This window comes from Melanerpes formicivorus, unplaced genomic scaffold, assembly GCF_026170545.1.
Source record: "Melanerpes formicivorus ecotype bairdi unplaced genomic scaffold, bMelFor1.0.p_v2 SCAF_9, whole genome shotgun sequence".
In the NCBI taxonomy this organism is placed as follows: domain Eukaryota; kingdom Metazoa; phylum Chordata; class Aves; order Piciformes; family Picidae; genus Melanerpes; species Melanerpes formicivorus.
This window is the reverse complement of record NW_027142361.1, coordinates 16865979-16880041: the sequence shown is the minus strand read 5'-3', so window position 1 is coordinate 16880041 and position 14063 is coordinate 16865979. Positions and strand designations below refer to the sequence as shown.

At 45.7% G+C, this 14063-nt stretch overlaps 1 protein-coding gene across 1 annotated transcript in view; it reads left to right on the top strand.

Moving 5' to 3' along the window:
- Nucleotides 1-7283, top strand: part of FBXO16 (F-box protein 16) — an 88923-nt gene extending 81640 nt beyond the window's left edge. The window contains 2 exon segments of the mRNA XM_068142928.1: nucleotides 1486-1714; nucleotides 7117-7283. Of these exon segments, the coding sequence (XP_067999029.1) occupies nucleotides 1486-1714; nucleotides 7117-7184 (297 nt within the window). The 3' untranslated portion in view covers nucleotides 7185-7283.
- The last annotated feature ends 6780 nt before the right edge of the window (nucleotides 7284-14063 follow it).

Sequence of the window (14063 nt, the reverse complement as noted above, 5' to 3'; positions counted from 1 at the left end):
GCTTTGCTTACTTGGACAAAAACCCTGCAGCTGCTTTTATCACATTATCTCTGTCCACATCATGTGCTGCCGATATCCTGGGGCACTATTGGCAGTTGTATAATCACTTAGCTTTTCTTTAAGTTGATATTCAGTAGTTGCCTGATTGCTTATTTATAACTAGACAATTAGGAACAAAGCTCCATATATCTTTCACTGCTACCAACTCAGATAATGGAAGGGAGAAAGGGGTGGGCAGGAATTGCAGGACAGCACTGACTTTACTGCACAGACACTTTCCTGCAGACACCAGTTTCACAGAAGTCTGTCTATATTGCTCTTTAATGAGGTGTTAGGTAAACATTTTGGGTATGCTAATGTTTTTTCACTATTCTTACTAAATAATTAGTGTCAGTTATAAAAAAGACAAAGCTGCTGGTCTGCAGAACATGTGCTTTTGAAAGATTTGTGACCCTTCTCAAGGAATAAACAATCATGGTCTTGCTAAGTTGGCTGTTTAGTAGAATGCTCATTGAACAGAATTCTAAATAAACTTCATCTTCTACACTGCAGGACTTCAGGCAGCAAACAAGCCTGGGATCAGTCACAGCCATATGCATGGGAAAGAATTTGGGCAATAACATATGAATTGATGTAGATAATCAATTAAGGGGGTGAAGGGTGGGGTGAGGAGTGGGGTGGGGTTAGCCTTTAGGAGCATCAGTTTCTAATTGGTGGCAGGACTCAAAGATTTTGAAAGGAATTTTCCAGACTAAAGGATTCTATAATGCTATCTTTGTTGTCATGTAATTATGGGAATATAATTTATAGAATCACAGAATGGTGGGGGTTGGAAGGGACGTTTGGAGATCATCTAGTCCAACTACCCTGCTAAAGCAGGGTCACACAGAACAGGTCACCCAGGATTGCATCCAGGTAGGTTTAGAATCTCTCCAGAGGAGACTCCACAACCTCTCTGGGCAGCCTATGCCAGTGCTCCAGCACCCTCACACGAAAGATTTTTTTTCTCATGTTCAGATAGAACCTTCTGGGTTCTAGTTTGTGCCTGTTCCTCCTTGTCCTGTCACTGGACACAACTGAAAAGAGTTGGCCCCATCCTCTTGACCCTTGCCCTTTAGATATTGGTCAGCATTGGTAAGATCCCCTCTCAGTCTGCTCTTCTCCAGGCTAAACAGCCTCAGGTCTCTCAGCCTTTCCTTGTAAGAGAGATGCTCCAGTTCATTCATCATTTTTGCAGCCCTAAATGCAAATAGCATGGATTATGCTCATATCATTTAGGAATTTATAGAATCACACAGGATCCCAGCATGGGGGGGGGGGAATCACTTCCAGGTGACTTTTATATCTCTCCAAAGAAGGAGACTCCACAGCCTCTCTGGACAGCCTGCTAAATATATAAGGAATATACAGAATTTATAGAAGTTGTCAGTGGTCTGCCTCTGGGGATGATGGGATGATGTGACACTTACTGCCTTCTCTTCGTAGCTATCATTTTCTGCAGATCTTGAGTGTGTTCCAAAACCACCAGTTCATCCCAGCTGGGCCACTCATCAGTCAACTGGGAACTTGCTGCCCTCCAAAGCAGCAGCAAAGACCCTGGCCCAGAGCCCCCAGTGGAACGCTGGGATACGACCTGCACCTGTTCGAGCTCCAGTGCCAAAGCCACTTGAAGGAAGAAAGAAGGACTTCATAAGGACAGCCAACAGGTCTCCTTGTTAGTATGTGTGACCGGTTGAGGATGTCCCCTTAAGAAAGGGAAAATGGTGGACGGAAGTTGGTAAACGAAAAGATGGATCTAAAATAATTTCATTGGTAGATTGGGAGGAAGCACCTTCTGAACTGGGAGTGCAGGAGGGTATCCTGGGCATTCCGGCACTTTTATCTTCAGTCTTTCTTCCGCTCCTCCTCTGGGCAGCAGCTGTTTCTGGGCTTTCGGCCAAGGCTTGACCTTGAAAACTGATAAACTGCAAGGCCTGTATTAACTGCTTTCCAATTAACACATAACTGCTTCTAACTTTTTTCCTCTTTTCTCTCTCTTTCTAACCCGCTCTGGGGAAAGGGGGAGAGAGGGGGGAGCGGAGGTGGGGAACCCCCTCAGCAGAGGGGGGAACTCTCATTTCTGTGCTACTTTGTTGTATATTTCTGTATATACTGTAAATATTGTAAATCTTGTATATATTTCCCTGTGTTTCCCTGCTTTGTAAATATACAGCACCCCTTATTTGCTAATTCAGCTGTGAGTTTTTTTTTCCTTTCCCTTCAATTTTTCCTTCCCTTTACTTTACAGGGGGGAGGGAGGAGGCTTTTTGGCCTTACCCTTCCAACCCTACGACAGTATGCTGCCATACCCCATGTGGAGTCTATTGCAGTGGTTGCCAAAAATCTCAATTAGTACTCAGAGGGAAGGCAATGGTGCTGGCAGTATGTTTCTGTAGGCAAAGGTGAAGGCAGTCATTCTGGATGGTGGGACACCAGATGACAGTGATTTGTTATGTCAAAAGAGAACATATGGCCAAAGATAGAATAGAATAGAATAGAATAGAATAAACCAGGTTGGAAGAGACCTTCAAGATCATCACGTCCAACCTATCAACCCAACACCACCTAATCAACTAACCCATGTAACCAAGCACCCTGTCAAGTCTCCTCCTGAACACCTCCAGTGACGGCAACTCCACCACCTCCCTGGGCAGTCCATTCCAATGGGCAATCACTCTCTCTGTGTAAAACTTCCTCCTGACCTCCAGCCTGAACTTCCCCTGGTGCAGCCTGAGACTGTGTCCTCTTGTTCTGGTATTGGCTACCTGGGAGAAGAGACCAACCTCTGCCTGTCTACAACCCCCCTTCAGGTAGTTGTAGAGAGCAATAAGGTCACCCCTGAGTCTCCTCCTCTCCAGGCTAAGCAGCCCCAGCTCCCTCAGTCTCTCCTCATAGGGCTTGTGTTCCAAGCCCCTCACTAACTTCGTTGCCCTTCTCTGGACTCGTTCCAGCAAGTCAACATCCTTCCTAAACTGAGGGGCCCAGAACTGGACACAGTACTCGAGGTGTATGTCACATCTAGCACTTGCTAAATCCACCTGTCTGACACAACTGTCATCTTGGTATTGAACACTGGCAGGAGCTTCATGTAGGTTTAGCTTGCTCAATGGCAGAGCATGAGCTCTTAGATCAGAACTGACACTGGGCTCAGTCCAAAATCCATGGACTCTGCCAGGTCCTGGATAGATGCCAGAAGGAACTGGTATGGTTGGTTTGGAATCAGAGCATCCAGCAAATGAGAGGACAAAGCAAGGAGACAGCAGCTGAGAAAGCAGCTGATCAGTGAATGCCTTCCAAAAATAAGGATGCAGAATGATGTGATCAGAAACAATTTTACACCTTTTCAGTCTAGGAGTGACTTGGATGACTATTCATCTCTTGATACACTCAGCATCTCCTGTCGGTCCTCATCTCTGCAGCCTGCTGGGAAAGTCTTTTGATATCTTTCAGAAGTACATAACATTTGTGCAGGTTTTGGTCAAAGTCCTATTGGTACACAAGTGGGTGATCAACATAAGGATTGAAATTTGTGATCCCTGATGATTTTTAACAGCACAAGAACCTGGAGTGAACAAAGGAAAAGAGACTTCTGATGTGATACTGTTAGGATTTTCAAAGAGATGACAGAGGTTGAGAAAAGGGAGCTTCTACAAGGCAGTGACTATCCAGCAGTTATTGATAACCCCATATAGAAGGGAGATAATGGAGCACTGGTGACCTCTAGCATTCCTTTGGTTTTCCCTAGAATCTCACATTTTTAGGAGGGGCACAGCCTCTCCCCCATGAGGAGGTCCTACAGTGCAAATGAGTGATCACAAATGCATCTGTGAGACATGAAAGAAAGGATGTAAGCACAAATAAAAGATAATACATAGAAGTAAGATGAGGTCCAAGGAAAACATGCAGACTTCTTCATGTAGGAACATAAATGCATCCTGTCCATAAAAGCCAAGAGAGGAAAGCATCAATTATCAGGCTAGAGGGTTACAGTCCCTCATGGTCCTAAAGCAACACAAAGTTTCTATGAAATAGGACCCTGATCCTGAAGTCACGATGCCAGGATAGTCTTGGGAAGGTTGTATGCTGGACAGGGGCCAAGTCATGAAGGGTTAAGTGTAGGCTCAGAGCCTTGGCTGCCTTATTGGCTGTTCCAGTCAATCAAGGGAATTCCGCTGGTCTGGCAGCAGTATTGAGGGCTCCCAGGAATGCGGTACTCAGCTCCCATTGCTTGGTTCCTGGAGGCACTGAGTGTGGGAAGAATGTGTTTAAGTCTCTTAACTTCTGTGAATCAATCTGAAATTGCTGTTGAGGTGTGGCTTAGTGTTGCCAAATAGGATGGGAAAGGCAGTAAGGGGAGCTCCCGCAGGTAACTGATTACGAATGGTTCCATATGGGTGGAGGATAATAGCATCACAGAATCCCAGAATCCTTGTGTGGTGGGGGTTGGAAGGGACCTCTGGAGATCTTCTATTCCAATACCCTTTTAAATAGGGGTCACCCAGAGCAAGTTGCGCAGGATTGTGTCCAGCTGGGTTTAGAATCTATCCAGAGGAAGCTCCACAACCTCTCTGGGCAGCCTGTGCCAGAGCTCTAGCACCCTCACAGGAAAGAATTTTTTTCCTCATGTTCAGATGGAACCTCCTGTGGTGAAGGCACATTATGCCCAGATACTGAATCTTGTCCCAGCATGTGGACAAGTTCCTCCTCCTCCAGGAGGAAGACAAAAGCCAAGGCATTAGCCAGGCCAGCACTCACCCAGCGCATGCAGTGCTCGTGCTGACACCAAGTATGGGCATAATTCTGGCTTCACGCTTTCTATAGGCTGAAGCCAGTTGTTTATGAGAGTGCCCATTGGTCAAGCCCAGCCTCGAGGAATCTATAAGTATCACCCCAGTTGGTAAACAAGTTGCCCCCTCTTTCACTTTGTCTCTGTGCTTGCTCAAGAGAGCAACTCTCGAGCTGCAGCCTCTGCCATTGAGCTTATTGTTGTTAACTTCTGTTATACATGCACACATACTGAAAGCCTCTGCATCGTGAGAAGCACAGAGGGAGGACCTTCGCTGCGCCCGAGGAGCCCAGCGTCGCTACAGCCAGTCGTACTGGCCGGGAGAGCCCACTGTGCCACCGGAGGACTGGACCAACCTCCGAGGGTAAGATCTGCCCAGTAGCCGGGGAGAAGGGACTTGATCGATACCGAGTCCACGTATGCCTAGCCCCGCCGTAGCAGGAGAGGAGCCACCATGTGCCGCTCTGAGCCCTGTGAACCTCAGGGAAGACTAAAGCATTGTTCGTGCCTATACTGCACCAAACCCGGGACCACTCCAAGAGTCCCGCTGCTCCTTTAAGCTCAGTATATGAGAATCCGCCGTCTAACGCAGCCACATTCTCTCCCCGAGGCTGTTTACATCAGCCCCGAGAATCGTCGTGTTTGGGCCGACCCTGTAGCTTTGCCTGCTGCCACGTCGTCCAAGCTCACCTACTGGCAACCGTTGTCCCGCCCTGTTGTGCGAGCCGACTCCTGAGGGCCGACCTCACAGGCCCACCCCGACCAGGACTGATCCCTGTTGTCTGAAGGGAATCGACCGAGTCCTGAAGGGAACCTGCTTCCGTACTAAGCCCAGGTTCCATTATTCCCTCTTCCCTGCTGTGAAGAGAGGAGACAGTAACCCAACACTGCCGTCCAACTCGACTAGGAACCAGTCCAGCGGCAGCCGTCTGCAAGACCCCCACCTTGCTACAAACAACAGCTACAGAATATCTTCCACGTGCTTTCCATCCACTAGCACTCAGTTCAAAGTATCCGCATCTAGCAGAGTAAGCGCTGACGCATAGAAAGATTATAATATTGCTGTGTATAGCCAGAAGCCGCCCGTGTCCCACCGAGTCGCCATCTAGTGGTCAAGCGGCGGAACTGCACCCTTCATTATGTAAATATAGAAAGGGTCTATAGATAGTTCAATTGACTAAGTTCTAATCATAACACTAAGCCACTTGTGGAATGTATTTCACGAACGTGCACTAGAACATGTATATAAGTTGGTGATTCATTGGTTATTAATAGTTTGGTACTTAATAAAAATATTTTCATAATTCATATTTCATATTCATAAATTTAATAACCTCTTCACCACACCTTCTGTGTTCTAATTTGTGCCCTTTGCTCCTTCTCCTGTCACTGAACATCACCAAAAGAGTCTGGCCCCATCCTATTGTCCCCTGCCCTTTAGGTATTGATGGGCTTTGAGAAGATCCCCTCTCAATCTGGTCTTCTCCAGGCTAAGCATTCCCAGGTCTCTCAGCCTTCCCTCCTCACAGAGATGCTCCAGTGCCCTCAACATCTTTGTAGCCTCTGCTGGACTCTCTCCAGTAGTTCCTTGTCTCTCCTGAACTGGGGAGCCCAGAACTGGACATAGTACTCCAAATGTGGCTTCATTAGGGCAGAGCAGAGGAGAGGAGAACATGCAGTATCCTGTCTGGCCCCTGCTGCAGTCAGTGTCTTCTTGATTAAAGGCAATTAAAAAATTGCATGAGAAAAGGGGTAGAGTCAGTGGGGAAGCAACCTAGCTACAAACACCATGGCTGGGAGTATTTAAAAAAAACAAACAAACAAACCAAACCAAAACTAAAAACAACATCAGGTCAAATTATCCCTGTAGAATTGCATTTGGATTAGGGGCAATTTGCTGCAAGGCAAAATGATGTATATTTTTTGTATCATGGAAAGACAAATCCTATCTTAATTCATTCAGTGGTTTCTCCTGCACCTTTGTGACCTCTGCCAGGCTTTTCCCAAGGTAAATGCACCAATTTCAGAAAGTGGACAGCTGGTCTTTCCCAGGGCACATTTGAAGACTGTCAGAAAGGTGGCTGGGAAGAATAAAGAGATGTTTTGTTTGATTATTATTTTCTCTATAATGGAAACAGCCTTTCCATTCAATCTGAATTTGTAAAGGTATTTGAGGTATGAGATGCCACCAAAATCCCAAAGATTGGCTAAGTACTCAAATAGGATTAGAATCTGAATTCTCTGAATAAATTAATCTGTCTCATTCTTACATTATTTCTTTTTCCTCCCAGCATCTCCACTGTTTGAAGCTCAGCCCTGGCATATTCATTCATCGAACCAAGGATCTGACACAGAGTAAGAGAGGATCCAGAGTATCTTTCATCCCAGCAGAACAGAAACATATCTGCCTGGCACTGGGGAAACAAGAGCAATGCTACTCAAGCCACAGGCTATGCTTGGTGAAGAACATCTGCTTTTCAGTCCTTCAGAATGTCATAGGGTTGGAAGGGTAAGGCCAAGAAGACTCCTCCCTTTCCCCCTGTAAAGTAAAGGGAAAGAAAATTGAAGGGAAAGGGAAAAAAAAACTCACAGCTGAATTAGCAAAACAGTGGAGCTGTATATTTACAAAGCAATGTAGGATATTGAGGTGGGTTGGAAGGGTAAGGCAAAGAAGCCTCCTCCCTTCCCCCTTGCAAGGTAAAGGGAAAGAAAATTGAAGGGAAAGGGAAAAAAAAACTCACAAGCTGAATTAGCAAAGCAGTGGAGCTTTATATATACAAAGCAATGTAGGGTATGCAGGGGAATATTTACAAATTTACAATATCTACAATATATACAAAGATATACAACAGAGTAACACAGAAATGAGAGTGACCCCCCTCAAGGCAGAGGGGGTTCCCCACCTCCGCTCTCCCCTCTCTCCCCCCCTTTCCCCCGAGTAGGTCAGAAAAGGGAGAAAGAAGAAAGAAAGAAGTTAAAAGCAGTTTTGTGTTAAATGGAAGCAGTTAATACAGGCCTTATCAGGTTTGTCAGTTTGAAGGCCGGAGCCTTGGCAGAAAGCCCAGCACAGAAAGCTGCTGCCTGAAGAAGAGGCGGAAGCAAGACTGAAGATAGAAGTACCGGAGCACCCAGTTCACTCCCAGTTCACTCCCAGTTCAGAAGGTGCTTCCTCCCACTCTTCCAATGAAATTAGTTTAGATTATTCTTTCCGTTTACCAACTTCCGTCCACCATATTCCCTTTCTTAAGGGGACAACGTCAACCGGTCACAGTCTACCCCTTCTAAACAATTTCATTGGCCGTTCATACTGTCCATCCAATCCAAAATGATATTTACAGTTCATAAACAAAGTTCATAGTCCACTCCGGCTATGCTCAGATGTAGATGATTCAAAAGTCCAAGAAAATCAGAAAATGAGAAAAAAGGAAAACAGTTCATTTCTTCACCGACGAAGCGAAGAAAAGGGAAAGAGGGATTCTCAGGGTCTCTTAGTTGACTCAGGGCTCTCAGGGATCTCAGGGTTCATGCACCGTAGATTCCTCGTTGATTCTTCCTTTGGACGCGATGTAGCTGTACAGCAGTTCGAAATTAAACTCTTTCAGCTAAAGTTAAATTTCTTTGTGGAATACACTGAATTTCACCATTCTCTTGCATTACCCAATAAGTGTGACCCGGACCTTCAGCTGAAACCACCCCTCGGACAGGTTTAGCCTCTCCTGAGGGTGAAAATACCCAAACAGTTTTACCTAACAGATTCTTTTCTCTAACAACAGGAACTCTATCACCTTCTACTTTCCGTAGCAAATCTGAATGTGCAGGTCCAGCTCGGTTCACTGAACCTCTACTATTTACCAGCCAGGTTGCTTGTGCCAAATGTTTTTCCAAGATCCACCCCCCATGGCTTTAAGAGTGGTCTTCAACAAATCATTGTAGCGTTCAATCTTCCCTGAAGTTGGTGCATAGTAGGGAATATGGAATATCCACTCAATACCGTGAACTTTTGCCCAGTTCTTTACAAGGTTGTTCTTGAAATGAGTTCCGTTGTCTGACTCAATCCTCTCTGGAGTTCCGTGTCTCCACAGGATTTGTCTCTCCAGACCGAGAATGGTGTTGCGTGCAGTTGCATGTGGAACTGGATAAGTTTCCAACCATCCAGTCTTTGCCTCTACCATAGTAAGCACGTATTGCTTACCAGAACGAGAATGTGGTAGAGTGATGTAGTCAATCTGCCAAGCTTCACCATACTTGTACTTGGACCATCTGTCACCATACCACAAGGGCTTAAGTCGTTTTGCCTGCTTAATAGCAGCACAAAAGTCACAGTCATGGATGACTTGTGTGATAGCATCCATGGAAATGTCTATGGATCTGTCAAGAGCCCATTGGTATGTTGCATCTCTGCCTTGATGTCCTGACGAATTGTGAGCCCACCGAGCTAAGAATATCTCACCTCGGTGTTTCCAGTCGAGATCAAGATTAGAGTCCATGTCTACTTGAGAAACTCTTGCAGCTAGATCTGCCTGATGGTTGTGTTGTTGTTCCGCAGTAGCTTTGCTCTTAGGAATGTGAGCATCGATGTGTCTCACTTTCACTGGAATTCTCTCGATTCGATCAGCAATGTCCTGCCATAGGTTGGCTGCCCAAATGGGTTTTCCTTTCCTCTGCCAACCACTCTTCTTCCAGTTCTTTAGCCAACCCCATAGAGCATTGGCTACCATCCATGAGTCGGCTTTGGCCATCTCTCCCGTTCAGCTACGTCAAGAGCTAGCTGGACAGCTTTTACCTCTGCGAACTGACTGGATTCTCCTTCTCCATCCTTCGCCTCTGCAACTCGGCGTGTTGGACTCCACACTACAGACTTCCACCTTCGATTGTTTCCAACAAGACGACAGGAACCGTCTGTGAACAGAGCATATTTCTTTTCATCATCAGAAAGGTCATTGTAAGGAGGAGCTTCCTCAGCACGAGTTACTTTCTCCTCTGGAGGTTTAGCACAGTTGATACCTTCAGGCCAACTTGAGATCACCTCCACTAGACCAGGTCTTTCAAAATTTCCCATTCGAGCTCTCTGTGTTATCAGAGCCATCCATTTAGACCATATTGAGTCTGTGGCATGATGTGGTGTGGAGCCTTTGCCTTTGAACATCCAATTCAAAACTGGTAATCTGGGAGCTAAGAGAAGTTGTGATTCAGTTCCAATCACTTCAGAAGATGCCTTTACTCCTTCATAGGCAGCTAAAATTTCTTTCTCTGTTGGAGTATAGTTAGCCTCTGAACCTCTGTAACCTCAACTCCAGAAACCAAGAGGTCGTCCACGTGTCTCACCTGGAGCTTTTTGCCACAAGCACCAGGTTGCACCATTGTCACTTGCAGCCGTGTACAAAATGTTCTTAATGTCTGGACCATCTCAGACAGGTCCCAGACTCATTGCTTGAATCACCTCTTGCTTTATCTGGTCAAAGGCTGCTTGTTGTTCAGGTCCCCAGTGGAAATGGTTTCTCTTTCGAGTCACATCATACAGAGGTTTCACAATCTGACTGTATCCAGGAATGTGCAGTCTCCAAAATCCCATTATCCCCAGGAAACGTAGGGTCTCTTGCTCGTGGGTGGGATTTGCCATGGTAGAGACTCTATTTACCACATCCACTGGAATGTGTCGACGTCCATCCTGCCACCGCACTCCCAGAAACTGAATCTCTGTGGTAGGTCCTTTCACCTTGTCTTGCTTGATGGCAAAACCTGCATCCAGAAGAATGTCAATGATTTTGTTACCTTTCTTGAAGACTTCCTCAGCAGTTTTACCCCAGATGATGATATCATCGATGAACTGGATGTGTTCTGGAGCACCGCCTTTCTCCAGAGCATCGTGGATCACTGCATGACAGATGCTTGAGCTGTGGATCCAGCCCATTGGCAATCTGTTGAAAGTGTACTGGATTCCTCTCCAGGTGAAAGCAAACTGAGGCCTGCATTCCTCTGCTATGGGAATAGAGAAAAATGCATTAGCAATGTCTATGGTAGCATACCATTTGGCCTCTTTGGATTCCAGCTCATACTGTAGCTTCATCATGTCTGGCACTGCTGCACTCATAGGTGGTGTCACTTCATTCAGGGCTCGGTAGTCGACCGTCAGACGCCAGTCTCCATTCTGCTTCCGCACAGGCCACACTGGACTGTTGAAAGGTGAATGAGTTTTGCTGACGACTTTCTGACTCTCCAACTGACGAATCAGATTCTGAATGGGCAACAAAGAGTCACGGTTGGTTCTGTATTGTCTGTGATGCACAGTCTGAGAAGCAACTGGCAATTTAATGTCCTGTACCTTATGTTGTCCCACAACTGCAGATTCATCAGAAAGCTCAGGTCTAGCAGACAGCTTCAAGTTTTGTCCATCAATTTCTATAGAAGCTACTCCAAAAGCCCATTTGTAACCTCTAGGGTCTTTGAAACGCCCTTCTCTCAGAAAATCAATTCCCAAAATACAAGGTGCATCAGGTCCGGTCACAACTGTATGCTTCCTCCATTGTTTACCAGTTCTTTTCGTTTAACAACTTCCATCCACCATATTCCCTTTCTTAAGGGGACAGCCCCAACTGGTGTCACGGAAGGACCCAGCTAATTTGTTTTTTCATTTGTTGCTAGAAAAGACTTTCTTCATTAACCTCACCACACAACGGAAAGAAATGTTCATAAAGGTACTGCATCTGTTCTCACCTAGGCTGGACAAATAAAACCTCAACTGCTCACAAACATTTTGCATAGAAAGGTATGGGAGTAATGGAGACTTTGTTTTGGAGGTAATATGATTGGTACAATGACTCCTGCTGGCCTCTGCTGGATTCTTTCCAGTAGTTCCATGTCTCTCTTGAACTGGGCCCAGAATTCAAGATGTGGTCTCACTAGAGCAGAGCAGTGGGGCAGAAGAATCTCCTTTGACCTGCTGGCCACACTCTTCTGAATGTCCCCGAGGAGACCATTAGCCTTTTTGGCCACCAGGGCACATTGCTCACTCATGAGGAACTTTCTATCCACCAGCACTTCCAGGTCCTTCTCCACAGAGCTGCTTTCCAGCTGGACAACCCCTAGCCTGTGTTCAGTGTTCACTATACATTTTAAGGCTTAGACTTTCTCTGATTTATAAAGTTCTTGTCTTTATGATGCTGTAAAATAACTACCAACAATGTTCAGGATACATGTTTGAGCATCAGATCTGTATAATGCCTTGATGTAACTTCTACTGATTATGTTGTTCAACTAAAAATATTTGTACTTATATCATACTTTGCAGTCATTCCTGAGGTCACAAAATGGGTCAGACTCTGAAATGAAAAAAAAAAAAAAGACACCAAGAGACTAAGTCTCTATCACTTCCTTGTGCCATTGAGCTGCTGGCTGGCCTCAGGCAAGCTTGTGTCACCTTTTGTGCCCTAGGCTGCTGATCTGCAGAGGCAGATGGTTATTTCCCCCGCTTTGTAGTGCATTTCCAGATATTTTGATAAGAAATTACTAAAGAAGTACAGAGGAAGGTTGTTTTGCCTTAGCCCTTCCTTGTAGATTCACATTTCCCTGCACTGTTCAGCATTTCCAGATCCTGCACAACTCTCATTAGCTACAACCTTTGATTAAAGAACTGAAAGCAGCTTTTAAACCTCACGGGCCAATGAATCAGCATGGCTGCAGCTGAATTCCACCAGTACAAGCAAGATCAGAATGTGAGCCCTAGGCTACAGCCTTGCTCAGATGTGGGGAACAAACCCAAACATGCCAGCCATCCTCTTACCCAAGCTTTACCATTTGTTTCTGCCCAAAACTCCACCTGCATTTACCTGCTGTTCCTTGCCAGGAGCAATGGCAGTGTTTGGTGCTTTAGTCTGGCTTTGCAGCCAAAATGCAGTTTCCTTAATTACTGCTCTCCTGAGCTAAAGAAACAGAAACCTGGGAAAAGCAGCATGTGCCATTGAAGTGGATGGGAGTTGCAGGTGGGAGCACAGTTTGGATTGAAACTGAGCATTTTTGGAAACATTCAACTTGTGTGGCAAGAAGATGTGGCTGAAACTCTTTTCAGTAGTGCTCAGAGGTAGGACAAAGAGCAATGGGCATAAACTAGAACTCAGGAAATTCCACCTAAATGTAAGGAAGAAACTTCCTGTGAGGGTGCTGGAGCACTGGACCAGGCTGCCTAGAGAGGTTGTGGTCTCCTTCTCAGGAGAGAATCCAAACCTACCTGCGCATTGCAATCCTGGGCAACCTGCTTTGGGTAACCTGGCTTCAGCAGGGCAGTTGGACTAGATGATCTCCGGATGTCCCTTCCAACTCCCACCATGCTTTAATTCTGGGTTTCTGCGAGATGGAAGAGGAGTGAATGTGAACTGTTGCCAGGTATGAGTGAACATTCATGGAGCAGAGTCTCAGCAGGCATGCTGGGGTTATGATAGGTTACAAGACAGTTACTGAAGTGCGTTGTCGTGGGGTGGAAGGGTAAGGCCAAGAAGCCTCTTCCCTCCCCCCTGTAAAGTAAAGGGAAAGAAAAATTGAAGGGAAAGGAAAAAAAAACTCACAGCTGAATTAGCAAAGCAGTGGAGCTGTATATTTACAAAGCAATGTAGGATATGCAGGGGAATATATACAAATTTACAATATTTACAATATATACAAAGATATACAACAGAGTAACACAGAAATGAGAGTTTCCCCCCCTCTGCTGAGGGGGTTTCCCACCTCCGCTCTCCCCTCTTTCCCCCTTTCCCCAGAGTGGGATAGAACGAGAAAGAAAAGAGAGAAAAAAAAGGTTAGAAGCACTTGTGTTAATTGGAAAGGAGTTGATACAGGCCTTTATCAGTTCCAAGGCTGAAGCCTTGGCAGAAAGCCCAGGAGCTGCAAGCTGCTGCCTGAAGGAAAAGCGGAAGCAAGACTGCAGAAAAGTGCTGGAAAGCCCAGTCTACCTTCCTGTACTCCCAGTTCAGAAGGTGCTTCCCCCCACTTCACCAATGAAATTAGTTTAGATAGTTCTTTTCATTTACCAACTTCCGTCCACCATATTCCCTTTCTTAAGGGGACAGCCCCAACCGGTGACAGTCCACCCCTTCTAAACAATTTCATTGGCTGTTCATACTGTCCATCCAATCCAAAGTGATATTTACAGTTCGTGAGTAAAGTTCATAGTCCATTCCGGCTATGCTCAGATGTGGATGATTCAAAAGTCCAAGAAAATCAGAAAATGAGAAAAATGGAAAACAGT